Source organism: Erithacus rubecula (genome assembly GCF_903797595.1).
Source record: "Erithacus rubecula genome assembly, chromosome: 1".
In the NCBI taxonomy this organism is placed as follows: Eukaryota; Metazoa; Chordata; class Aves; order Passeriformes; family Muscicapidae; genus Erithacus; species Erithacus rubecula.
In genome coordinates, this window is record NC_136658.1 from 45,562,691 (window position 1) to 45,587,700 (window position 25,010).

At 38.6% G+C, this 25,010-nt stretch overlaps 1 protein-coding gene and 1 long non-coding RNA gene across 4 annotated transcripts in view; one reads left to right on the forward strand and one right to left on the reverse strand.

Moving 5' to 3' along the window:
- FGF14 (fibroblast growth factor 14) overlaps positions 1-25,010 on the forward strand; it is a gene marked incomplete at its 5' end in the record, with an annotated part of 379,569 nt that overhangs the window by 139,482 nt on the left and 215,077 nt on the right. For 2 of the 3 annotated variants that reach the window (XM_079319914.1, XM_079319912.1), the window contains one exon: positions 20,669-20,850. The exons of the other annotated variant lie outside the window; for it this stretch is intronic. In XM_079319914.1, coding sequence (XP_079176040.1) covers positions 20,848-20,850 — 3 coding nt within the window. Of the gene's footprint in view, positions 1-20,668; positions 20,851-25,010 lie in introns of those variants that run through there. 3 annotated transcript variants of the gene reach the window in all.
- On the reverse strand, positions 8,105-20,115 carry LOC306800925. The gene is made up of 3 exons (XR_013773946.1): positions 20,012-20,115; positions 16,873-16,953; positions 8,105-8,474 (listed from the first exon to the last, which is right to left on the reverse strand). It is a non-coding gene; the product is annotated as an uncharacterized lncRNA (long non-coding RNA).

Genomic DNA, 25,010 nt, shown 5'->3' on the forward strand with positions numbered 1-25,010 from the left:
TGAAGAATGGGCTCTGGAAATAAAGCTCTGGGCAGTAAAACCACTTTTTAAAAAATCATGTGCATAAAGTTAAAATAACAAAAACTGTCAAAAGAAGCTGTTAGTGTGAATGTATTTATTTTATCTTTGGTGGAAAAGCTTAACTCAGCTCCAGGACTTCAGGACTACAATAGACAGTAATTTCTATATGAGTAGAACATCTATTTATCTTTTGATATATAGGACAATCTGAACCCCCGGTTGTCAGCTGCCTTTATAAGTTTCAGAGGGAAAAAAAGAAAAAAAAAAAAGATAGACCAGCTATTTTTGAACCATTTATCAGTCAATAATCCTTTCAGGAATGGGGTTAAAGCATACCTGCAGTATAAGTGAATACAGGAAAACTGCAACAGCTTCTGGGTGCCCATACAGTGTGGGTTAGAAACTTTGACGTAGAAGCATGTTCCTGGAGGGAAGGGGAGTAGTGGGGTCATTTCACAAGGAGAGACAGCATGGGAAGGAAAGAGACTTTCCAGCAGTTGCTGTGGTAGCTCTTGCAAGTTTTTGACTTCCCAGTGCTTGGGACTGGGCTCCCCTGGCATCCCTGGGGCAGCCTCAGTGCCCAGCTGTCCCCAGCCAGTGCCGAGCTGTGCCCACCCCACAGGGGTCACCCACATCCGCTGGGGTGGGAGAATCACTCACATGACTGGAATCAGGAGCTCATCTGTGGGCTGGTTCTTCTCTTTGGAGACTGGCTGGGAGGAGAGGAGATGCTACAGAGATGTGATTCATCCCTGATAACGAGTGGGTGAAACTCAGGCAGGCAGAAAAGCTGTGGTTCAATGAACCTCCTGTACAAAGGGAGGACGGGAAGAGAGCAACCAGCAAGGGCGCTTTGAGAATGAGCTAGAGTGTAACATTTAAAAAACTATAGCATTGTGTCCCCTTAAAATAAGTTTTTTGGAGGTAATCAAAGCCCTTTATAACACCCAAGCACTACAGTAAAAATGTTTTCCTTAGAGCATTATGACATTTCTTCCTATAATTTCCTTGATTTGCTAGATAATGGATTTATTCAAACATCGTAAGAAAAATTACAGACTAAAAATAAATAAATCACCTCATTAAAAAGTATATAGAAACATTTTTCAAAATTTGATCAGAATGGTATTTTCTCTGCTGCAGTAAATTCACTATTGTAAATCTGCAGGTGGAAGAAATAAGCAGCATGCTGCCAAATTCATAGATCCTGGGTGGGATGAATCAGATGGAGAAATGAAATCCAGAGCTAAAGGTCTATTCAGCATCTTAGAAGAAAAAATGCTGATGAAGAAGGAACAGCAGAAATAGGCATAAAAAATAAATAATAAAAATTGAAACACCTGAACTTGTTTACTTGCATTTCTCCCACCCTGACACTTTTTTATCTATAGCTTTTCTTTTGAAAGTCTGTCTCAATTTCATGAGCAGAAGCAATAGACTACACAGAGTTTTATGGATATTGCAGGGGGTTGGCAGCAACAGAAGTGCTGTGCTTTTGAATTTCAGTGCAGCATCAAACTGCCAGAGGGTGTACTCTCTCGGGCAGAGATTACTAGCCCTGCATTTGTGCTTTGCTGAGCCTATTGTCATGCTATCCCTGGCAGACAAGGGCTCTGTTCTGCGGGTGCAGGGCCCTGGTTGACAGGGTGCTGACACTGTGGCACCGCTGCATGATTGTCCCTTGTGCTGCCAGATTCCAAGGAGGGCTGATGAGAGTCAACCATGGACTTAATTTCCTGGACTTGGGAGTGAGATGTGGGTCAATAGAGCTTTGTCTTGGCATTTTCTCTCACAGTGTTTCTAGCCCTCACCTTATAGCACTATAACACATATATATGTTCTTTTGCAGTGATGTGAATTAATTTGTTGCCAACTAGGTTGTCATTTCAAGATAAGTACATTTTTAGGACAGTAATTTAAGAGATAGCTCTATAGAAATCATATCTGGAAATCAAGATTAATTTTAGCATGTCTATGCATAATATTTGTTTATATTTGGATAAAATCAGTAGGCATTTCATAATTAACTAAATACCTATAAAGTAATTATTCATTTGCTTGCTTCTAGACAAAAGTGTCCTGACCTTTACTCCAAGTTCTTGGAAAGCAGTAGTGATAGAAAGTACACATCATGAAGAAAAATTGAGAGGTCAGATGAGACTTGTAGGCAGTAGCCCACTATTCACAGCTATTAACTTGAGGAAGAAATTTCCCACATATACTTCAATAAAGGCAAGCAGATGCAACAGGTTATTTATTATCATGGGGCAAGTTATATGATATGCAAATATTTTGGCAGCTTGGAAGACTTGTTTTCTCATATTTATGACCATATCCTTCTCTCAAGGGATAAAAGAAATAGGGAGAGACAATTTCTCTCACCTAGCAATATTGATCAGTGAAGCTACTGTTTTCATGAATTTATTTAAAAGTTTCTTCCATTTCTGGCAGCTTCTTCTTTTGGAAAAAAAAAAAAAAGTAAAACTGATAAAATACCTTGTATCTTAATTTAAAAGCCTGGAGTATTCATGCAAAACACTATAGAAATAACAATGCACTATAGAAATTTGCACAGTGGCTGGAATGAAAGTTTGTAGGTGCTCTGAGTAAGTTGGGAAAATCCTGACAGAAGAGTCCAAGGCTTATATTCATGAAATTAAAATTTCATTTGCAATAAATTTTAAGCTCTAATTATAATTACAACATCAAATTTCATTAGATATGTGCTGCCTGGTATTACTTCTTATGTTTAGGACGTCTTTCAATTCTGGGCATATTAGCCCATGCTGAGAATTCACCTGCCCCTGAGCATATCCAAAAAAAAATATTTAAAAAGCATTGAGAAGCACACTGATATTGCACTTAGAGCTTTGGTTTTAGTGTCAGTACGATAAATAGAAATTATTGTACTGATTGTAAATGATGACCCATTTGCAGAATACTTCTGACCTTAGCAATCTTACTTCATGGCCTTTTTTGTCTACATTCAGTAATGCTTTCTATTTTAATCAAAACAGTTATGGTGGCAGACTGCACACTTGGGCTTGGGATGTGGAGCTGTTTTGTCAGGGCATCCTGTTCTCACATTCGAAGTAGAAAACTCAGTGCAAGCACTGCTAAAAACACATGAGGAAGCTGATTTGGGTATTCTCTATTCAGGGCATGAAAGTGCTGGAAAGAAGTTTCTGCAGAGCACAGAGAAACAAAGTCTGTGAGAAAGGGGAGATTGTGAGGAGCAGCCAGGAGTGAAGGTTGCATGGTGGCTGTTTTCAAGGCAATGTCCTGAGAACTTTGGCAAGGGTGCAGCGAGTCACTGCTGCCCCAGCAGCAGCCTGGATGGGAGGCAGGCTGTTCATGGGGGAAGAAGCCCACTGGAGGCTGCCAAAATCTGTGATTAGACAGGGAATCTGGCTGTAGCCAGCCATTGTTCTTGGTACACAGGATGTCCCCAGACTGCTGGGCTAGTAAGGGCTGGGGTGTCTTCACACTGAAGTTAGCAGCTGTAGGCTGGGTTGAACATCAGCTTAGCTGGCCATTGGTACAGGTACAGTAATTCCACAGCAGTGAACTTGTTCCTGTACAATCTGGTTGTTCTTTCTGTTCTTTTTATTGATTTACACACAGGTCTCCTAAACCTGGACTCTGTTTCATTTGCTTCAGCGAGGGTTGGTATTATTTGAAGAGCAAGAATCCAAATTCAGATTTTTTGGTTCTTGCAGTCCCTTTTGGGCTCCACTGTGTTACCTGTGGCTGTGGAAGGATAAATGTATGAGGTGCCTGCTCCCTCTGGACTGTCTGTGGGAACCCAGTATCTGCAGCTTGCCCAAGTCCAAGTGTGGTGGCTTTAGCAAGTCTCCAGCTTCAGGAATTAGCTTAGCTGCCTGCAGTTATTTCAAAACCAGCAAAAGTAGTTCTACGTTTAATTTCCTGGCTTTTTTAGCATATTTTAGAACTTCTCAGAAATATGCTATTCTTCTCTGGTTTATAGAAATAAAAAATTTTATATTTTTATTATGTTTTTGTATTTTCTCCATGAAACTTGATTCCTGTTTTCAGAGAGAGTAAGGTTCTCACAGGATAATCCAGTCCTGAAGCAAAAGCTAGCTACTGTTGCCAACAAGAATCCAATGCTATAGAAGGCAAATAGAGCAGTGCTTGAGGGAAGTGCAGTGAAGGCATTTTTGTCATTTGGAAAGCACAGAAACTAATGACTCACTTCTTTCAAATAGAAGTTTTCCCCAAAGGAAGCTACTAGGACAACTAGCTGATGTTTTTAATTTTGTACACCTCATTAAAAGTAATCTTTATCTTGATTTTGAAAAGGTCAGAGGGAAGGCGAGAAAATTGTGCTGATTGGAAGCAAAGTTTTGGGTTGGACTTTTTTTGTTTGTTTCTTTCTTTTGCCTTGCCCATAGTGATGCCATTCAAATTTCACAGGCAGTCCTTGTCCCTCTGAGCAGAGATATTGCACACATCTTCAAATGTCCCAGCGTATAAGTGGAGAAATCCAGTAAAAGACAACCCTGAGAACAAGGGTGAATTTTTGATCTTGCTGAGAGAGGGAATCCTAATTGCTTGCCAATGAAGAATTTGAAAAAGAGGCAAGTTTGAGAAACTTCATCCTTTAGTAGTCAGTCCCTAGAAAATTAAATATTAAAAGATAAACCACTTTAATAGTTATCTTGTCATAGCATTTAAAAAAAAAAAGTTTTTAATAATATTGCACAGAGACAAGTCAGTTTAGAGAAGATATGAATTAGCATGAAAAATTCCAAGAAATGGATGAGGGATACAGAGACCAGTTGGGACTGAGAAGAATGCTACTAATAGCTGCTGGACTGCACACATACTTATGCAGGTGAAATAAGAGCTTAGATTAAAAGACAGAAATATATTCATTGCCATAGTTGTTTCCAGTGGGAGGGAATATAAAATAGTTAAGTCATTGACACTAAGATTTGTTGCCTAAATTTTAGGCTAATTTCCTACTTCTCAAAAAAATCTAGTCCCTTATCATATTAGTTATCTTTTTGTAATTTTCTTGGTTTTTTACTCCTATATTGCAGAATAATAGGCCTAATTTTCTTTCTGTTGTTTCCAACACAAATTACTCTTTACTTTCCACTCAATTTATTAGTGACTGAGAATCACATCAAATGTTACATATTTGTATAATTTATCCCTTTCTAAAACAAAATCAGAAATAAAGAAGCAAATGGATTAGCAATTCTCTCTCCTTAAATGGAATAAGGAATATTGTTAAAAAGTCATTATAATATCAATTTGAGCCTTCCAGAGCTATTAAAAACTTACATTTCACATTCAATATTAGAATACACATGCTGCAGAGTCCATGTGTGCACTAACAATCACGTAAGTACTATCTGCATGAATGTAATTTTCACTATTTAATTAGATGCCTCTGAATGTAAACCTAAAATTCATTTTTTTCCTCAGTGGGGATCTCTGCAGCTTGGAGGAACTTGTATCCTGGTTGTTCTTTTTTATTTTTTTATTCTCCAATTCAGGGGTCAGGAAGGACACTAAAACTCTTAAAAAAGATTTAAGTTCATCACTATTCAGATGAACATTGTACCTGACAGTAATTTGCTTACATTGTTGTCACATGTCTTTTATATAGCTGATGCTTGCTTCTAAGCAATTTTTAAAATATTTTTCCTGTCCTGACCAGCTTGAAAGTTTCTTATTTTTCAAACTTAAATAAATTGGTCAAGCCATGCCTTTTTCTTTGGAAAAAAAATATTCAAAAGTCTTAGGAGGTATTTGCTAAGATTTTCAATAGTCATTTAGTTCAAAAGTTCAAAAGAAAGAATGAAGTAACAGTGATCAAGGAGATGGAAGCAAATGTCTTTGTAAAGGGTATAAGAGAACAAACCAGACTAACTCAGTGAGTTCAGTTGAATGTGGTTTGGCTTGCTTTTACTTTGTCCTTTTTCCTTCTCAACCAAGTATCTCTTACCTGATACAATTAATCCTTCCATCTATGATGTTACTCAGTATTTAAGGATTACAGACAACCCAAAATTTAGCAGAATAAATGAACTGAAGAATAGTCTCTTCAATATCGTGTCTCCCACTAGAAATATCTGTGGGGATTTTTAGCTGATGAACTATAGATTTATTAAAGTAGCCATTGCATCAGTGTGGAGTAAGTCTCTGATGTGAATATTCCTGAACTTTGCAGGGTTCTGAATCACACATCTTTTGTCTAAGACTGAGTTATAGACAGCTCCAGGCAAGGAACTGGTAACATTTATATTGCCACTGAAGCAGCCGAAAAGTGAAATTAACTCTCATGTCCAAAGAATCATGCCAAGTTTTTGGCTATTATATTATAATGGTGGAGATGTGCTTTCTCCAGTCATCCATCTATTGCAGCCCTTGAACAGGTCTCCACAAGTTATGGACAGACACTTCTGAAAGATAATCCCATAGCCTGTAACATGCACAATGAAAGGCTTCCAGCCTAGGCTGGAAACCCTCATGGGTTTGGGTAGCTCTTCACCCTGCCAAAACCTCCTGAATATACCATTTTAGTGGGTTTTTTCTTTTGTTTTGCACCTCTGGCTGCATCATTCACCTGTGCTATTTAATGAAAGAGATAAGCACTTAAGTCTTTTTATTAGGTAGTTTTCAAATCAGATGGATAAATCTGTGTTGTTGCAGAATGTTAACTTCTGACTTCTTAATAGTTTACAGTTTTCACAGCTCCTCTAAGAAATTAGAATTCAGAAGCAAGAAGGGATAGTTTGTGACTGATTAATTTCTTGATTCTCTGAGAGTGTGATGCATGGATCTCTCATCAATTTTATGGGGTAATGTATCATGCCACTTATAAATATCTCATTATCTTCCCTACGCAAACACGTGTATCAGAAATAGAGCAGTTGAATGCATGCAGGATTTATATTTCCCTAGGGAAAATTAAAACTTCAGCCTCATTATAGCATCCCTAGACCCAGTTGGCTGGCATACCAAGCATCACCTGCTTTGCTGAGTGCTTCTTATGGGTTCAGGGTGACAATAAATGTATCCTGATCAGGGTGTTAGGCAAGTATTTGGCTTGGTCACAGGAAAATAAATGTTTTTTCTTATTTTTATAAGGATTTCTTTCTCCCTCTTTCTGTGTGATAAAAGTTAAATTAATACATGAGGAAAAAGTAATGCTTTACTTGTAGGGCTTGTTTACACAAGTAAGTGCCATGCAAATGGCTTCAACATTCTTGTTATTTTCAGCTTTTTACTACTACTAATTTTCATCTCAAATATTCAGTAAATGCATGTTTAATCAAAACCAGAGTTATAGTAAATGGAAAATGGGAGATTTTAACAAAGAAGACTGAAAAAACCTCTCTTTTTTTGGAAAACAAAGAATTTCACAGAGACATTATTGATTATGACAGTTATTTTTATGGAACTACCATCTCGGTAACAATCAGAAAGTATCAAGTGCTAGGAATTTATAGGAAAATAGCAGAAAACTATAGAAGAACAAAGTGTAGGTTTGCAGGTCTATGGTTCATCCTTGTCTTGAACACTGTATTGTTCATCTTCTCAAAAAGGTCCTGTTGCAGAAAAGGAAATATTCAGGAAAAACTAATGATCAGCCAAAGGCAGGGAACAGCTTCCATACAAGCTGTGACTTTGTGGGCCGTCCCTATGTATTAAGTTGCCATTGCAAAGTTTTGGCAGCAGGGTGAACTGCAGAGGTGGCTTCTCTGAGAAGATGCCAGAAGGTTCCCCTGTGTCTGATAGAGCCAATGTCACCTGGCTCTGAGGCAGACCTGCCAATGGAGGCCAAGCCTGCTTGTGATGGTGGTAGTGATTCTGGGATAATGTATTTCAGAAAGGGCAAAATCTGCTGGGAAACAGCACCTGGGAGAGAGCTGTGAGGATATGTGAGATGCAGCTGTGAACATGTGAAGAATGTGAGGGAGGAGGTACTACAGGCACCAGAGCAAAGGATCCCCTGCAGCCCATGGTGAGCCCATGGTGAGCCCCTGCACTCCATGGAGGTCCTGGTGGAACAGGTATCTGGAGGTGGGCAGGTGGGGCACCCAGAGGAGACTGTGACTCCTGGAAGATCACCTGGAGCAGGGTCCTGGCAGAACCTGTGAGCCCACGGAGAGAAGAGCCCACAGTCAAGGAGGTTTTCTGGCAGGACTTGTGACCCTAAGGGGAGCCCTCACTGGAAGAGCCTGTTCCTGAAGGACTGCACCTGGTGGGAGGGGTTTGCTCAGAACTGCAGCCTGTGGGAAGCATGAAGTCCTTCATGAAGGACTGTATCCCATGAGAGTGAACCCATGCTTGAAGAATGTGAGGAGGAAGGAGCAGCAGAGACAATGCATAAGAAGTTGACTGAAACTCCCATTCCCATCTCCCTATTCTGCTCACATGGAAAAAAGGTAGAGACATCTGGAAGGAAGCTAAGCCTAGGAAGAGAAGGGAGGGGAGGAGGAGAAGTTTTTAGATTTCATCTTATTTCTTGCTATCTCACTGTGTTTAATTGTCAATAAATTAAATTAATTTCCCTATATCAAGTCAAGTTTTCTGCACAACAAAAACTGAAGTATGATCTCTCCCTGTCCTTATTTCTACCCATAAACAATTTTTTGTTCAATTTTCTCCCCTCTCTTTTTAAGGAGAGGGAAATGATAGAGCAGATTGGCAAGCACCCAACAGCCAGCCAAGGTTAACCCACAACAGATGATACAAATAGATGACATGGAGATGGTGCACATGGAGGAGATATGCATATAATAATTCTAAAATCATGAATGCCATGGCAAAAGGAGACACTGCATGCCACCTTTTGAAATACAAGAACTAGGGGCATTAAATTCATCTGAGAAGCCCAATACAAAACAGATTTTTTTTTAATGGGATTGGAATTAGAACCAAGGAACTTGCTGATAAGCAATGTGAGTGATTGAAGGTCTCTATGAGGAAATGGACAAGTGCTTGGGAGAAGCATTTATTTGAGTTTGTAACCCAGAAATCACATCAGGCTCTGTAAATTATCCCAGTGGAAAACATCTGGAAGCTAAGAAAGTCCTAAACAGAGTCCTGTTCAGGGGAGGTTATGGATAGAACTCTGAGCAACCTGATATAGTGATCTAGTAAAAGCTGTCCCTGCCCATGGCAGAGTTTTATTAGATGGTCTTTAAAGGTTCCTTCCAGCCCACACCATTCTGTGATTCTATGTGCTTGTCCCTGTTTTCAGTCTCATCAAGTGGGTGGCTGTAGACATGGATAGAAACAGAATCCAAAATCAGATTAATCCTTGGACCTACACAATGCTGGTATTATTAAAAGGAAATATAAGAATTAAACTTATCAATAGCTATAGTTAGACAAGATAGATCTCACTCAAATTTCTCAGGGGAAAATTCCAATGAGCAGTTCAGGGGATGAAGATTCCTCCTGGAAAATGCATTGGCACTGACATCCCCTTTGTCCATACAAGCAGACTTTTGGGTACAGATAGTAAGCTATATTTGAAAGCACTGCTCTTAGAAGGCCATATAAACATTGAAAAATACAATATTTCAGCATATTGAGAATAGGAGCAAAGTGCAATACACAAAAAATTTATCTCTTTGCTAGGTCATTTCTAGTAAATTTTCTTCAAAGTTCTGATCATTTAGGTAAACCTGCACCAATGAAAGGAACAAGCAGTTTAGAGTCAGACATTCCAACACATTAAAGGAAACATTAAAATTACCTCAAAGACCGTTAGCAACCTATTTTCAGGCAGGCATTTTGGCACTATTTATTAAAGTATTTTTATTTTGCTTTGAATGATAATATATTTTTTCTTGCAACCTGCTGCATTCAATCTTCTATTGAATTAATAAGCCAAAATTAGTGTCTGATGGAGCATGCTGTGTGGGACATGGGGGCTGAAATTCTTACATCACAGCCCAAACTATTATTCCAAGTATTGAAAAATACATAAGTTGTATTCTTATTGGTGAAAATAAAATTACATGTGCATTTCTTAAGGTGTCTTTCATCAACCTTTATGAATTTTCCTTATATAGAATCAGAGAACCATTTGAGTTGGAAAAGACCTGTAAGATCTTTGAGTCCAACCATAAAGTTAACCCTGGAAATTCCACCACTAAACCCTAAGTGCCACATCTGCACATCTTTTAAATACCACTAGGGATGGTGACTCCACCACTTCCTTGGGCAACCTGTTCCAGTGCTTGATAAGTCTTTGATGAAGAAATTTTTCCTAACATCCAATCTAAATCTCTCCTGGCCCCACTTGAGGTCATTTCCTTTTGTCCTGTCACTTGTTACCTGTAAGAAGGGACCAACCCCACCTTGCTATGGTCTCCTGTCAGGTAGTTGCAGAGAATATTCCAGTGTCATTCCTAGTCTCTTTTTCTCCAGGCTAAACAACACTGGTTCCCTCAGCTGCTCCTCATAAGATTGTGCTGCAGACCCTTCACCACCTCTGTTGTTTTTCTTTAGGTGTGCAAATCTAATAATCATCTATCCAGCCTTGAAAAACTCAACCTCCATTTATCCTTTACAAGTATTTTGACATCTTTGTGAAGAAAGGTTACTCACTACCACTGGTAAATACTGATTTCATCCCTGATTTATCTTAGGACTGCATACTGCATGCTGGAGGGTTTTTGCAGTTTACTACTCATTGCTTTAAAGTAACTGTAAAATATGACAGAATTCAAAGGTATCCTCATGATAACTTGATTTTTCTTATGTTTGACACAGCTTTAGCCTTCTGATGGAAACCTTCTTGTTTCTACTTACCTCCCTAACCTGCTGTTCAGTCATCATGAGTTTTCTACCCTTTCTAAAAATACTTGCAAAAAAATCTGTGGTATGCATTCATCAGTGTTGCTCCTTTGACAATCTCCACACTGACTGTCAGGTTTTAATTCTCTTTGCTGCTCATTTTAAATAAATTTCTTCATCTTTGTATGGCTCTACCTCCCAAAATAGAGGAAAGTTGTGGTGTATCCTCTTGTCTTTTGTTGCTCCTATAAGGGCAGAGTTTATCTTGATTTACATGAGCAGTTTTGAGTGAAGTCCCATGCTGGTGAGGACAGGGTTAAGAGAAGTGTCCTGGTTTGTGGGCTGCCTTCACAGCTGTTTCAGGATGTACTTATTGATGGCCTTGTAAAAATGTGATCTCTGTGTCATGTACCAGTGTGAATCTCCATAAGGGTAATTGCTATTCTCCCATGTTGTGCCCTTTCTGCCTCCAGTCTCCCATGGGATAGCAGTTAGTGCTGCCATCCTATACAGGTGGTCACTCATGTCTTATGCTCTTCCTACTTAGGCCTGGAATTTTGGTCTCTAAAGACATCAAAGCATTTGATCAGGTAGATAATTTGTCAGTTTTGATTTTTATCAAGTTGTGTTTCTCCAATCCAGTGACTGTGGGGAGGATGAGTGTAGACATGAGAGCGTGAGACAGGAAGGCAGCAGCAACAGAGGCAGCAACAGGGAAAGGGCTTCTTGCTCCAGGAATACACCAAGGTTTTCTCTACAGTCAGAGAAGCAAGAGGAACTCTTCTAAAGAGGAGATCCTAAACAGAAGCTTCTTCTAAAGAAATATTCTCAAGAACATTTAGTCCTACATACTTTAAAATAAGACTAGCTAATTTATTCTTAAACTTAGATTGGCTGCTTATTAGTTATTTTTCCAATGGCAAAATACACATTTGGGGTCTTGCTAATGAGGGATTTAAGTAACTAAAGTATGTCTTCAGGGAATAGAGGTCTGTGATGTAGACTGATTGGTTTGCTCTCCTTCCTCCTGCTCAAAGTGGTCCAATTAAATATTGTAATCGTTGAGGACAAAGGTCCTTATCTGGTAGGGCTCACAAGGGAAGGGCAACAAATGAGATACCTTAGTTATTGTGTGTGATCTAAGGACCTATTTTTATTTGAAGTAATTAATGAGTAATTGAAATCATTGGAACAGAGATTTTCTGTCAATAAATTAACTTTACTTCTTAGCCTTCTCAGTCTTGCAACAGTACTGCCTAAGCTTGGAAGCACAGTTCCAGGTGCCTGAAGGATTTTGAAATCCAGATTTTGAGGGCTAAAAGTTGTAGTTGTCTTCAGGGATAATGAAACACTTCTTTACATAAAGAGAGATATACATTAGGATTGGAAAAATAGAATGAAAGTTATATTTTTATGCCTTATGCTTATGAAAGGACTTAATTGCCCTTAAGTAGCTCAGAAAAGTTATGTTAGTAATTTAAGAGGTACATACCAATTGTATGGATTCAGCAACAGAAATACCTGGGTTCATGTAACATATAAAGCTTATTGTGATTAATTCAAGACTCTTTCTGTAAGACAATGACCTTTATGTGACTCCATTTGGAAAAGTGCAGGCACTAAAGCATCTCTGCTTTGAAGGTAAGAAAAACCATGGCAGTCCATGACAGCTGATGAACAGCCTATAAGCACATAAATGATGCTTCAGCAGCTACTGTGAGTTGGCAGATTTAAAATCAACTTTCTTATGCATTGAAAGCTGAAAGTACAATTTTGGTTTTTTTCTTTAATGCTCCAAGTTCTGGTCAATTTCAAATTTAGTAGACATTCCACAGAGTACTACTATTACTGCCTGAATTGTTTTATGCTAGGCTAGAAGTAGCTCCTTGTGGGCTTCCTAAGAACTGAGTGTGCTGTTTTGTTCTGGATCTTTTTTATGGCAGTACTCAGAGGAATTACTTAATGGGTGGGAATTCACAGATTTAAAGTCAGTTTTCAGTGTACATGACTGTGGATTGCATTTCAGAAGCAACATCATAGGGATTTAAATTATTACCTTTAAGATAGGAAAAGTAGGAAGTTTTATAGTACTTTTACTTAGCAAAAACATTAAGCTTCCACTGGTAGGTGTGTTCCTGTTTAACAGCCCAGTGAAGCTGCTTAAACTAACAACTTCCACTACAGCCAGAATTATTCTTATCTGCAATATTATGTATCAAAGCATTTATATTCTTTTGTTCCATTTCATATCATGTAAATTTTCATTCTGAAGTGTCTGGGCAGGTTTCTGGAGTTCAGAAAGTATTGTGACTAACGTCCATCACATCTATTCTTGCATCTGTTCCTTATGGGAAAAATAAAAATAGTGGAGATGCTTTGAGTTTATAAATGAAGTCAAAGCTGAAAATAGCTTTTGCACATAGAGATGCCCTTTTGTTATTCAGGAAATGCATTCCAAACAGCCCTGGAGAAAATGATGCCTCTAGTGCAGATGAGCTTTACCCTCACTGTAGAAAATTTCAGCATGTCAGAGTAGCACTGCTCTTGGCAACGTTGCTAATGTTGGCCTTTCACTTATCCTTGCTTGAAACAATGATGTACTTGAAGACAATAACTGGGTCCTTGGGCAAGAATAAATAGTGTACAGAGAGCTGGTTCAGGAAGCAGAGGGCAGTTTTGCTTCCCAAAGAGTAGAGAATGATGTTTAAAGGAGGTGCTATAGCGTTTTGAACTTCCTAGTGCTTTCTAAGTGCTGAAGGCTATGAAACCAAATCTGCTGCATTACCTCACTCAGTTCTGAATTCTTCATGAGATAATATGGTCACTGCCCACTGGCATGAAATGGGAGGACTTCATGTCACTGAATGAGAGCAATGCAGCTGACAGACTGATGTCACTACTGGCTGCCTCCAGCAAAAAGGATTATTTCAGGCTGACTTCTAGGTCCATCCTCATAGAACACCAGCTCTAATGCCATGCTTTGGCTAAATAGAAATAGTAACTAGCTAAGAAACAAGATCTAGCTTTTTCCTGGCTAGAGGAATGGCTTTTTTGGTAGGAGTAACTCACTGCATCCTGGCCATTAAAAGTAGCGTAAGGGTTAGTCTGTCACCTTCCCATAGCCTGCACTTGGTCTAAATAAACAAATAAATAGCATCCCTCCAAATATCCAAGAATTAATCTTTTCAATACATTTTTTTCTCCTAAGCCATGTGTACGTGTTAGTTTTAACCCTGTGGGAGTTGCTTTTCTAACATCACGTCTGGAATTCGGCCCTTAATAGTGACTGAGTCTTCACTCTGTAATGTAGGTCAAGAGAAGAAATTAAATGATGACATTGTGCTTGCTGGCTGTGGCATCCCCCAGGAGTTGGTTTGGTCCCTACTGATTGCCTTGAATCATTAATCAAAGAGAAACTGCGTTGCACAGCCTACAATATATTCTCAGCAGGCACATGCATTGATGATGCTGCACCATGAAAAAGACTTAATTGCATTGACAGTACATTTTTTTCACAGTTTAGAGTGTTTATCAAAATTGTGCTTGTAGCATCTAAAAATACTGTAATTAATGCAGCTTTTGGCCTCTTCACACACTGTTTTCTTTTTAGTTTCTTCTGTTAAAGAAGACAGCTGTTTGCTAGGAAAACAAATTCATCTCTTTTCCTTCTCTCTCTTGCCTCCTGTTTTGTATCTGAGTGCATCAGTAGGAGGCTCACAGTTTGTTGTAAATGTTCATTCACAGTTTCTGCAGATTCCTACATTCATATTCACAAAGGCAGAATATTTCAAAATGTCCTTCATATCAAGTTACTGCTACTTCAAATCAGACATGAGGAATACAAAATATGGACATTGGTTCCATAGAGGCAAAACAACACAAAAAAAAAAAAAAAAAAAAAAAAAAAAAAAGAAAAGGGGGAGGGGGGCGAAACCCAAACAAACAAACAAAAACCACAAAGAAACCCAACAACAAAACAAAACAAACAAACAAAAAAACACCCAAAACCCACCCAAATAAAACCCCAAACAATATGTAACAATTCTTCATGGTTTCCTTCATTGTTCCCTTTCGTTGCTGATCTAAGGGTAGTTATGGGTATAAACTTATAGAGCATATTACAGAACAAGAAGAGCAGACCTTCTTTGATAAGATAAAGCATCTGCAAGGGAAGAGGAGGGTGATGCTGGTGAGGCAGCTTGTGACACCACCAGGCAGCTGTTCTTTGGCTCCTGGATGGACCAGGATTGTGTTTTCTTTTCTTCTCTCAAATTTTCAGACTGTGGGAGCAGGAAAGGACACAAAAGCATGACACATGGTTTGGGTCAGCACCATAAGCTGTTGCTCCTCTGCTGGGCAATCTGTGTGTATGTGGGGACCTGCAATCCCATAAGAAGCCCAACCTGCTTAGTGGCAAGTAGACTGGGAGTAAGGGAGCAGCTGCTATCTGCCCTCCTGTGCAGATAGCAGCAAGAGCAAAGGGAATTTGTACTGGAAAGAGATCTGGGTTAAATAAGACACTGGGAAAAAAATATGTTTCAGCATTAAGAAAAAAGAGACTTAACATCTGTTTTGCCCACACCTCTACAGAAAAATCGTGTTATCATGACTCATTTTTGTCATCCATCTGCTACCATTAACTATTGTAAAGTGCTCTGTTGCTTCAAACATCCTCATCAGGTTTTAAAATGTTTCAGTTCTACATATTGCTTTGTAAATCTTGTTTTACAGTGAAGAAGACTGTATGCAGCAGAGCTTTGCAAGGCTGCAATTTCACTGAAATGACTATTATTACCTTATAGAATGCAATGGTAAAGCTCAAGTGGTGCACTATATGAAATCCTAAGGTTAAATAATGGACTTGACCTTAACATTACACTGGTCTTTATACTTTTGCTGCTGAGGCAGACTTGAACTTCTATTAAAACAGGAGCCTATTCAACATCTCTATCATTGTCTGGGATAAAAGCCTGCACTGTGTACACAACAATGGGAAGGTTCAAGATCAGAGACTAAGTGGAAGTGTCTTGAGTTTATCAAATGCTTTCTACTCTGTGAATAAAGATATCTGGAGTCAAGCTGCCCTTACACTGCTAGTTGGTGATGCATGTGAGAATGGGATTCACAACTGATAGCAGGACCATAAATGGTCCTGTGGTGAAGCCTGCACTTAAGCCTATAAGCACCACAAAGTGAATTATACATGAAAACTTATGAAGCAATAAAAAATAAATTAAATATAATTAAAGAAAAAAAACATTCATAATAGCTAACAGAGAAAATTGATGAAAACTAAATGTATTTTTGGTAATTAAATTTTAATGAATGTTCATTTAAACTGTTTTTTCTCCTTTGGTACATTGAAGCAGTATTTTGTATGGGATGGAAGAGCTTGAAAATTTCTGGATGGTAGTCTTCAAGGATATTTATTGAGCAGACAGATTATTTAGACTCCTGGTTGCTATAATCTTCCAGAATGGTTTGGGTTTAATGTATTTGGAAAAGATCATGCTGCTTTCGTTTCCAGTACAAATTTTGGTCTTGGAAGTGCTGTTTTACAGATTAGATTAAACTTAATGAATTTAAAAATTGAGGTTTAAAACCTCTGAAAAAACAAATTGTCCCTAGAATAGGAGATGCAGGTTTTGCTGGCAGTTCTTTTCATTTCATTCATCACCAAGCCAGCATTAAAGTGCAGTGGCTATGTCATTGCTATTAAAATTACATGAGGGGTGGAGAAACACAGACCCAACATTCTGAACATGATCACAGATCAACTGTTGAAAATACCAGTGGCCTTTACATTGTAAGATCTTTTTTCTTGTATAATGTGGAGAATAATGGGTCTAATTAATTTTTCTTTGTCCATGATTTGGAAAACCACAGAAAAAATTATTTTGTGACTGAAAAGTATTTTCAGCTTTCACAAAGCATGTTACTGTAAAGTGTTGGATGAATAGGAAAGAATCCTCCCTTTGCATCGAGCTGCTGAGGTTTTTCCAGCCTTTCAAAGAGGCTGTCGTTAAGGGTGAGAATACTGACATTTGAGAGCCCTCTTACCTGCTGATGCAGGGAAGTGCAGAGACTGACTTCTCTCTTCCCCAGCCTTCACTTCTTAGCAGAGACAGCCTTTTCTTTCAGCTCAGCAGAGGGAGAAAAATGGCAGAAATGGAAACCTTGGTCATTAAAGTTTAACCTAAATATATATATGTGGATTTTAAAAGAAGTGACAGCTTTTTAGCTAGCTATATGTCATCCCCTGTTTAACTGTGTCCTTCAGACGGGCATTGAGGCAAGCCCTGGTGAAGCCCCCACAGAAAGCTGCTCACAGCCCCTGAGGATTTGTTGTCCTGGGGGCAAAGGCTCTGCTTGCAGCCCATTTTCCAGACACCTGCAATTACTGATTGGTGCTATTACTGATATTTTTAAACTGCTTGATTATACTAACATTGCAATTCTTAAAATATTCCAGTCTAATTTTACCACTGAGATGAAGTTCAGGTTGTAACTCCACAAGAATCAGTTCTGGAAAAGCACAAACCAGGGTAGGCTGCAAGCAGTTCCTATCAAGCAGCCATTCAGATAACTACAGCACCAATTGCTTCACAAAAAGCCAAATTGTTATTTTCAATAACTAACTCCTGCATACTGTGTTTGCTGGTTGCAGCATTGAGTAATAAATGTCATCCAAGGCTGATGATTTTTATACTGAAAAAAGATATGGAAATACTGATTTTCTTTTCATGGTGTATGTACTTTGAGGAAAATAGTTGTAAAGAATTTACTGTATAAAATTTTCTTCCTGCTCTTAAACACAGAAGAGTAATTTTGAGAGCCATTTCAGATATCAAAATCTATAGATTTCTAATGTTGTTAAGGATTTTTATTCTTCATGTAAATCATACACTAAACTCCTTTAGCAGTCAAAGGAGTTATGGGCAGTGCTGAATGCTCTATCTCTTTTTCCTTACTAGCCTAACATATAATTTTGTGTGTATGAATGATATATGAACATGTTTACTTGCAAGAAATGTAAAGTTTTTCAACAAAACCAATGGACAGCTACTGCAGCATCTATGAGACTTTGCTTTTCCTTCACTCGTGTATTAATTTTTCACAGATTCAGGTGGTGTGAAATGTCTTGGCATACTGGAACACCATGGTGAAACTCAAGGCATTCCACGTGAAGTTATATTATTCTAAATATAGAAACAAACTTATATCAGCCCTAGTTTCTATGGAAAAGAAAAAAAAAACAAAAAAAAAAAAAAAAACCCCAAAAAAAAAAAAAACAACCTAACCATCCTCAATAACAGACCAATTGAAAAAAAAAAAAAAGATTTCCACATCTATGACTGAAGGCTGCTTTTGTCCTTGTCATTCTGTGGCCATGGGTTTTGGCAGTCAAACAGCACAGGGTGCTGTGGAGTGGCAGTGTGTGCTGCCCTGAAAACCAGACTCCAGATCCTTTCATCACTCTTTGATACACTGGTTAATTACATAACCTGGGTCATTGAACTAGTACTCCATAACCACTGGGCTAATAATAGTGGATCACAGCCCTTTCTTGGCCTCACTTGGTCATTCATGTGCTTTTTGTGGTTTTGGATCCTAACATAAATGTATTAATCCTTATACAGCAACTTGTATTGGGCATATGCGTGCAAACTTCTCTTGCCACTCATCCCTGGAGTGTTTCACCTGGTGCTTTCCCTGCCACTCACCACTGTGTAACCAGGATATCTACAGGGCTTTCTACTGCTGCATTACCCCTGCATAAACAGTTAGTGCTGAGATCCAGACTAAGATAATTTTCTCAGCTAGAGATCGTTACTTAAACTGTCATTTTCCTCCTTTCTTGCTCAATACAATACCATCACCCCCACCCAAAGACTGGTCAAGCTGTGCTGTGTCTCTCAGGCACCCAGTGTGTCATTAGTAACAGCAGCAAACTCAACAAGCTAGAACCACTCCTTTCATCTACAGTAGGATTGGTGCTGTAAGTATCTCCTAGCTAATTATACCTGAATCTGCTGTCTCCCAAAGGGCTGAGCAAGTGATTCTGCCCAGTCTTAAAGTCTAAATATTCCTCAGGTAGTGGAACTGCCAGTGTTACTTTGGCATCACTGGAGATCACCTGCTCTTGGTTTCAAATCTTGACTCTTGAGATCTTCTCTTTGATTTCTAGCATACAGTTTTGCCAACCTATGCATGAAGGTGGTTAGTGGTTTCTTATTCCATTTGGCTGTATCTTCTCCTGGACATTCAATTTTTAATTTTAAATGCAATTATTCTAATTCAAGTGCCATCTTCATGACTTATGCAGAATTCTTGGAAGAATAAATACACAAAGGACCCTGTGTGCTATCCTGTAGTAAAGCTCCACCTACAGTACTGCAAGGGTCCATCTGATATTTACTTTCCACTTGCTTGTATATCTTCAGAGCTGTGTTAGAAAGCATTAAAACTGTTTGCATTCTTTTACTTTTGTCCATATTTGCCTTCTCCTTTTTATTAGGTTCCCTGGGGTCTGCTCCCTCCTAGAGTATTCCCAGCCCTGCCAGCCTGCCCTTCTGAATCCAGACTGTTTATGTTAGCAGGGTTCAAAGGACCCACAATCTCATGGAAGGATGGGTGGATCCTCCAGCCTACAGTTTTGAATATTTGCTCACCCTAACTGGACTGCATCTCCCTCTGGCATCCCTCTGATAACCACAGACAATAGATGCTTTTAGCACATGACTCTGGGCCCATGTGGCTTTTGTTCTTTCAGGAAAAGCCCTGTTTCCAGCTGCTTTGACACATCTCAGTTCTGTCTGTATGCACAGTTCACTTGTCATGGCTGGTGTTTCTTGTGGGTTGCACATGAACCTTTTTGTGGCTGCACAGACTGTTTCAGGCCGCTGATTTTGATCTGCATTGGTCAACTGGAGGTGATTTGTTTACACAGGGAGCAGCACCAGGTGGACAGGGATCATTCCAAACCCCTCTGTGCCAGTCACCAAGACTGTGCTTTGCTAGCTGTGCTCTGGTTTGTACTGCTCTCCCATTTTACCTGTCAATTCCATATAAGCCTCTCCATTATCTTCCTATAAGAATTGTGATCCTCATCTTCCCGTCTGCTATCCTTTCTGTTTTATCCAGCACCACTTGTAATAGTTACTTTAGCCTTAGCTACTGTTTCCTTTTTTCCCCTTACCTTTTGTGATATCTGAAACTTCTTTCTTTGGTCTTTCCTCCCATCCTCACCATCCCCTCCCAGCAGGAGCAGGTTTTAGCCCTTCTGCAGCAAAGGTACATTCCCTGGTCTTGTATTCCCCAGTGTGATCCCCACAGCATTTTTTCCCCCCCTAATGCCCTGCCCTTATCTTCACATTGCTCTCACTAGCTGCCCAACATTCCTCCAGCCCAGGCCACCCTCCCTGTTAACTCCTCCCTTCCCATAAACAATCCACTCTTCTCAAGACCCTCACAAGCTTACACAGCTTTACTTAAAAGGCTCTCAAAAGCCTCACAGGTCTAGGCATGGGGATACAAATGTACTGCCTGTTCTTCTACCACAGAAGCCATGGCAGTCTCTCTCCTTCAAAGGCCATGGCTGTCCTCACTGCTGGATTTGAAAAGTCTTTCACAGCCCTGCTTTGGCATACATGACATGGGTTATGACCTTTTTACCAACTTGTTATTGGAGTGTTCTTGTTCTCTGTGTGTGACAGTGATACAATTTCTATTTCTGCTGCGCTCGGCTCCCACATTCTTGCTCTTGGTTGTTGAGTTCTCCGCGCTCTCTACCAACCTGTTACATGAAAAAAGAGGCCTGCTGGTGTTTGCAGGACTCTTCTGGTGAGCAGTGGATGAAAAAGAACAGGACTGATTTTTAACTTCTTTTACTAAGCAAAACTGAAAGAAGCAGATAATTGCCAGCGTTTGTATTGTGCTAGGCATTTTTGGGGGTTGCGTTCATGTGTTTCGAAATGCACAAAACCTCAGGGAGGAGACGATTAAAGAAGAAACAATTTTCAACTGGACTCCCACATGGTAGGTGGACTCTTCCATATAGTGCTCATTTTGGTGTCTATGTATTATTTTACCTTCATATTGCTCTTACATAATCCTATTTCACAGTAAAACACTCTTTATGTGGTCGAATCAAGTTGGTCTTTTAGCAGAGTTTACTTTTCATACAGTTGTGTGTACACAACTATATTATGTATTGGCAAAATGTTTTGTAATGTGGTCTTAGTTTTGCAACTTCTAACCTACTCATATCTCAAAGCATTTCATTCCACTAATCTTTTAAGATCCCAAGAGTCCATAGCAGCTGCATTCTACAGTGGAAATAGTGTTGGTCAGCAGCAGTAATCAGGATTTCCTGTGCTGGACATTGTTCACTTGCCGTAAAAATTAAGTGGAACCAAAGAGGTTTTTAGGCTCTTTTAGCTGCATCATGAGAACTGTAATTGTATTCCTCATTTAAAACTTTTGAATATTAACAAATCTATCAAGATGTTAAAACTATTATGGAGTTTCATTAATTCTTTCTTTAGCAGGGAAGAGCTTGGGATGGAAACTACAAGTCAAATGGCTCTGAAGTAAGAAGAAAATAGTTTGATTTACTCTAAGTTCTATTGTGAGGCTTTAATAAATCTGTAGGGGGGCTGTCTATTGATTGTTAGTCCTATAACCAGCTCTACAGGGGGCCTGTTTATGAGCACTGCTACACAAAACTAAATTTCATCACGTTTTTTTTTTTTTTTGTCTTGTCTGTATGCAGTTTCTCATGCAGTTTTATCAAGATTGAGCAAACCTATGGAATTAGTGAATTGAATATCATTTCCCATGTATGGAAGCAGTTTCAGTTTTTTTATTACTTGCCATCACAGTCATCTTTGGCATACTCTTGGCAAATATCCTCTGTAATGTGCTGGTTTTCAGCTGTTCCTAATAGACCTAAAATTGTTAAGACAGTGTTTTGTGTTCTCTTGCTGCCAGTTTTGACAAAAAAATAGGCATTAAGTTTGCTTTGTATTTTACATATGCTTTGGTCAGCGAAACTGATTTTATCTCTCTCCTATTTTCCTATTGTTGACAAACATGCAACTCTGGAAGCCTGAGGCTTCCACACCCTTTTCCTGCTTGCAGCTGAAATATTGGGTGTAGCTCACCAGAGATTACTCCGTGCAGGTTTGCTTTGTAGAACCCCCCAGGAGTCTTACTGGTATTTGTGGGTAGAAGGAACTGCAATGCATGTCCCAGTTTTCCAGAGCTTTCTGATTTATGGTGGTTAAAGTTCACCAGTTAACACAATTTGGGAATTCCAAATTAATGGGGAAACAAATGAGATGACTTGGTCATCTTAACCAGCTACAGATTTTTAAAAAAATTATTAGAAAAGGAAAGATTTTGTTGATGAAATGGTAATTAAAAATCACACATATTAGTATAGAAATTAGTATGGTTTACTCCTTTACTGTTTAATACTGACTAATCTGTGAGGGTAGACATTTAAAGTTCTTAGGATCAGGAATGATACAGTACTGCTAATGGAGAAGCTGTTAACCTAGAATATCCTTTCTTTTGAGAGAAAAGAGAAAGACTAGAGATAGGAATGGTTAATATAGCTCATTCCTTATGAATTCCCTGTGCTTCTTGCCTTTCTATCCCTGCTGCTCAAGACAGAATGCCTTTTCCTTCAGAGGTGTCCTTATGGAGATTAATATTACAAAGTTAAAAGGAGCCTTGAATGGGCACAAAGAACTAGGAGAGTTTTATTACTTTTTTCATTTCTTTTCTGTCTTTTTGTGGGAAGAGATTCACAAGTGGGTTGCATGTTTTGCATTCATGACTTTTATTTGAAGGTGGCTCTGAAGTTTGGGGGGATTTACCAAATCATAATCACACATCTATCAAGCAACATGTCTGAAATCTGTTTCTCTCTCTCTCCAACCCATGCATGTTAAACATGATACACAAATGAGTATTGAGACTGAGAAGTGAAGCTGGGATTAGTTTGTACCTTGTAGTCCTGTTTAATATTGGATAACATTCTGAAAACTAAACATATCCTTTCATTATACATCTGCCTTAAAAATCTAATGATTCAAAGGGTGCCAGCAGGGAGTTTGTCCTGAAAACTGAATATATCTTTTCTGGTTGTGGTAGCCAATTATTCTGACCCTTAAAAAATTTTGTTTTGTTTTACAGTTAGGATATTCTCTTACAGCAAGAATATATGATAGCACTTTATAAAATATTCTGCTGTACTTGCATTAAACACAATTATCTTCATTGAGTATGCTGCCATCATTGGCTTAATAGAAGCACTATAATCTGAACTCTTCTAACAGCTCGTTGGATTTTATTTCTTTTTAATAACCTTAAACCCCACACTTTCTCAGTTTTGATTTTGCTTGGCTTCATTTTTTAGTTAGTTTGCTTCTTCTTTTGCATTGGCAAAGAGCCTCAATGTTTCCTTGCATTGACTGCAAAGGCTATTGGTCCATCAGGGCTTTTATGTGATACCCACAAATTCCTAGGGGTTCACCTAAAAAAATAAAAGAGAACTTCAAGAAACTACTTGTGTGTACTTAATGGGAGATGTAAGAATAAATTCGGATTACAGATAGGAACTCTGACAGTGTTCATTTTCTATCCAAACCCTTGGTATTATCTCATACCACAAACACTCCTAGCAGACTACAATAACTATTTGATTTTATTTCATTCCATTTTGAGTCATCTAGCTATTGCCCTAGTTCTACAGGTTCTCTAAATAATAATGCATTTGTTTCTGGGCAAACAGAAGCCCAAAACAAGAAAATGCAAAAAAGAAAGGACGGTTTAGTATTTTCAGGAATGAATGTTAGATCCCACACTGGTTAAGGTTTAAATATTAGAAAACCCCCAAACACCTAAAACCTCAAAGACTATGTTCAGAATGTGTGTAGCTGTAACCAAGAATTCAGCTGTGATTTTTTTTTTTTTAGGCTGGGCATGTGGATGGCACCCCAACCAGACCCCTGAAAGGGTCACCTGGTTCAAGTAGCACACTTCATTCACCCAAATTCTACACTTAATTTCTGTGAACCCCCACACACCCAGTCTTTCCCTTTAATAAAGTTTGCCTTATTTAATTAGCCTGGCTCTCTCCCCTCTTTCTTCTCCATTCTAGGGTCTCTCATTTCATACTCACATTTATATCATTTTGTTAACCCTAATAAATTTAGTTGTAGGGGTGATAATATTTAACCCCCTTTTTTTGAGTCTCACTCCTGTTCTCCATTACCAGAAGTCTTCTTCCTTTGAATGTGAGGTAATCATAGCTATGCATCTTTCAGCCTATTTTTTCCTTTGGCTTTGATTGCAAGTCAGAAATTCCCCTACAAAGCTTCTATGATATTTTTTCTTTGTGCTCTGATATTTGCATTTACTTGTTTTCACCAGAATGCTTTAGAAACAAGAATTTTTACCAGTAGTAGCAAGAAATAAACCATAATATATCCCTCTATCCTATCTAGACACATACTATTTGTAGTAAACTAACTTAAGAAGAAAAAAATACAAAAAAGACCAACCCCCCAACAAAAAACCAAAAAAACCCCAAAAAACAACACAACCAATCAAAATAAAATAAGTAAATAAGTAAATAAGTAAATAAATCAAAATGAAGAAAAACCCCAATGGGAACAAGAATACAAATCTTAGTCTTTCTGAGGTGCCTTCTGAAATGCTGTTGACAATGAAGACAGCAGTCTCCTGGGTGGGCAACAACCTGATCTTCTGCTTTAGCCTTCCCAGCAAGCCTGAGCCTGTGGCAGCTTACAACCTGCACAGTATATTGGATTGGGTTGTGGGTTCTTTTATAATTTTAATATATAATGCAGCTCTGCCTCATGGACACTGCAGCAGCTTCCACCTCTGCATCTGAGCAGTCAGGCTATATGCATGTAGTTACCTTGCAAGGAAATGCTTTATCTCTCAAATCTCTACAGCATGTCACTACTTTGATAATGAAAATAACTTTTTCCTTTTTTTTTTTAATTTTTTTTTTTTTTTTTTGCCTCAGTAAGCATTTTGCTCCTGTTTTTTAATGTATGATCCCTGTGAAAGTATCTCTCTGCAGTTATTTTTGAAGATATCTCGTATTTCCTCCTGGTTGCAGACAGAAAGAAACCTATAATGGGAGTTTGTAGAAAATT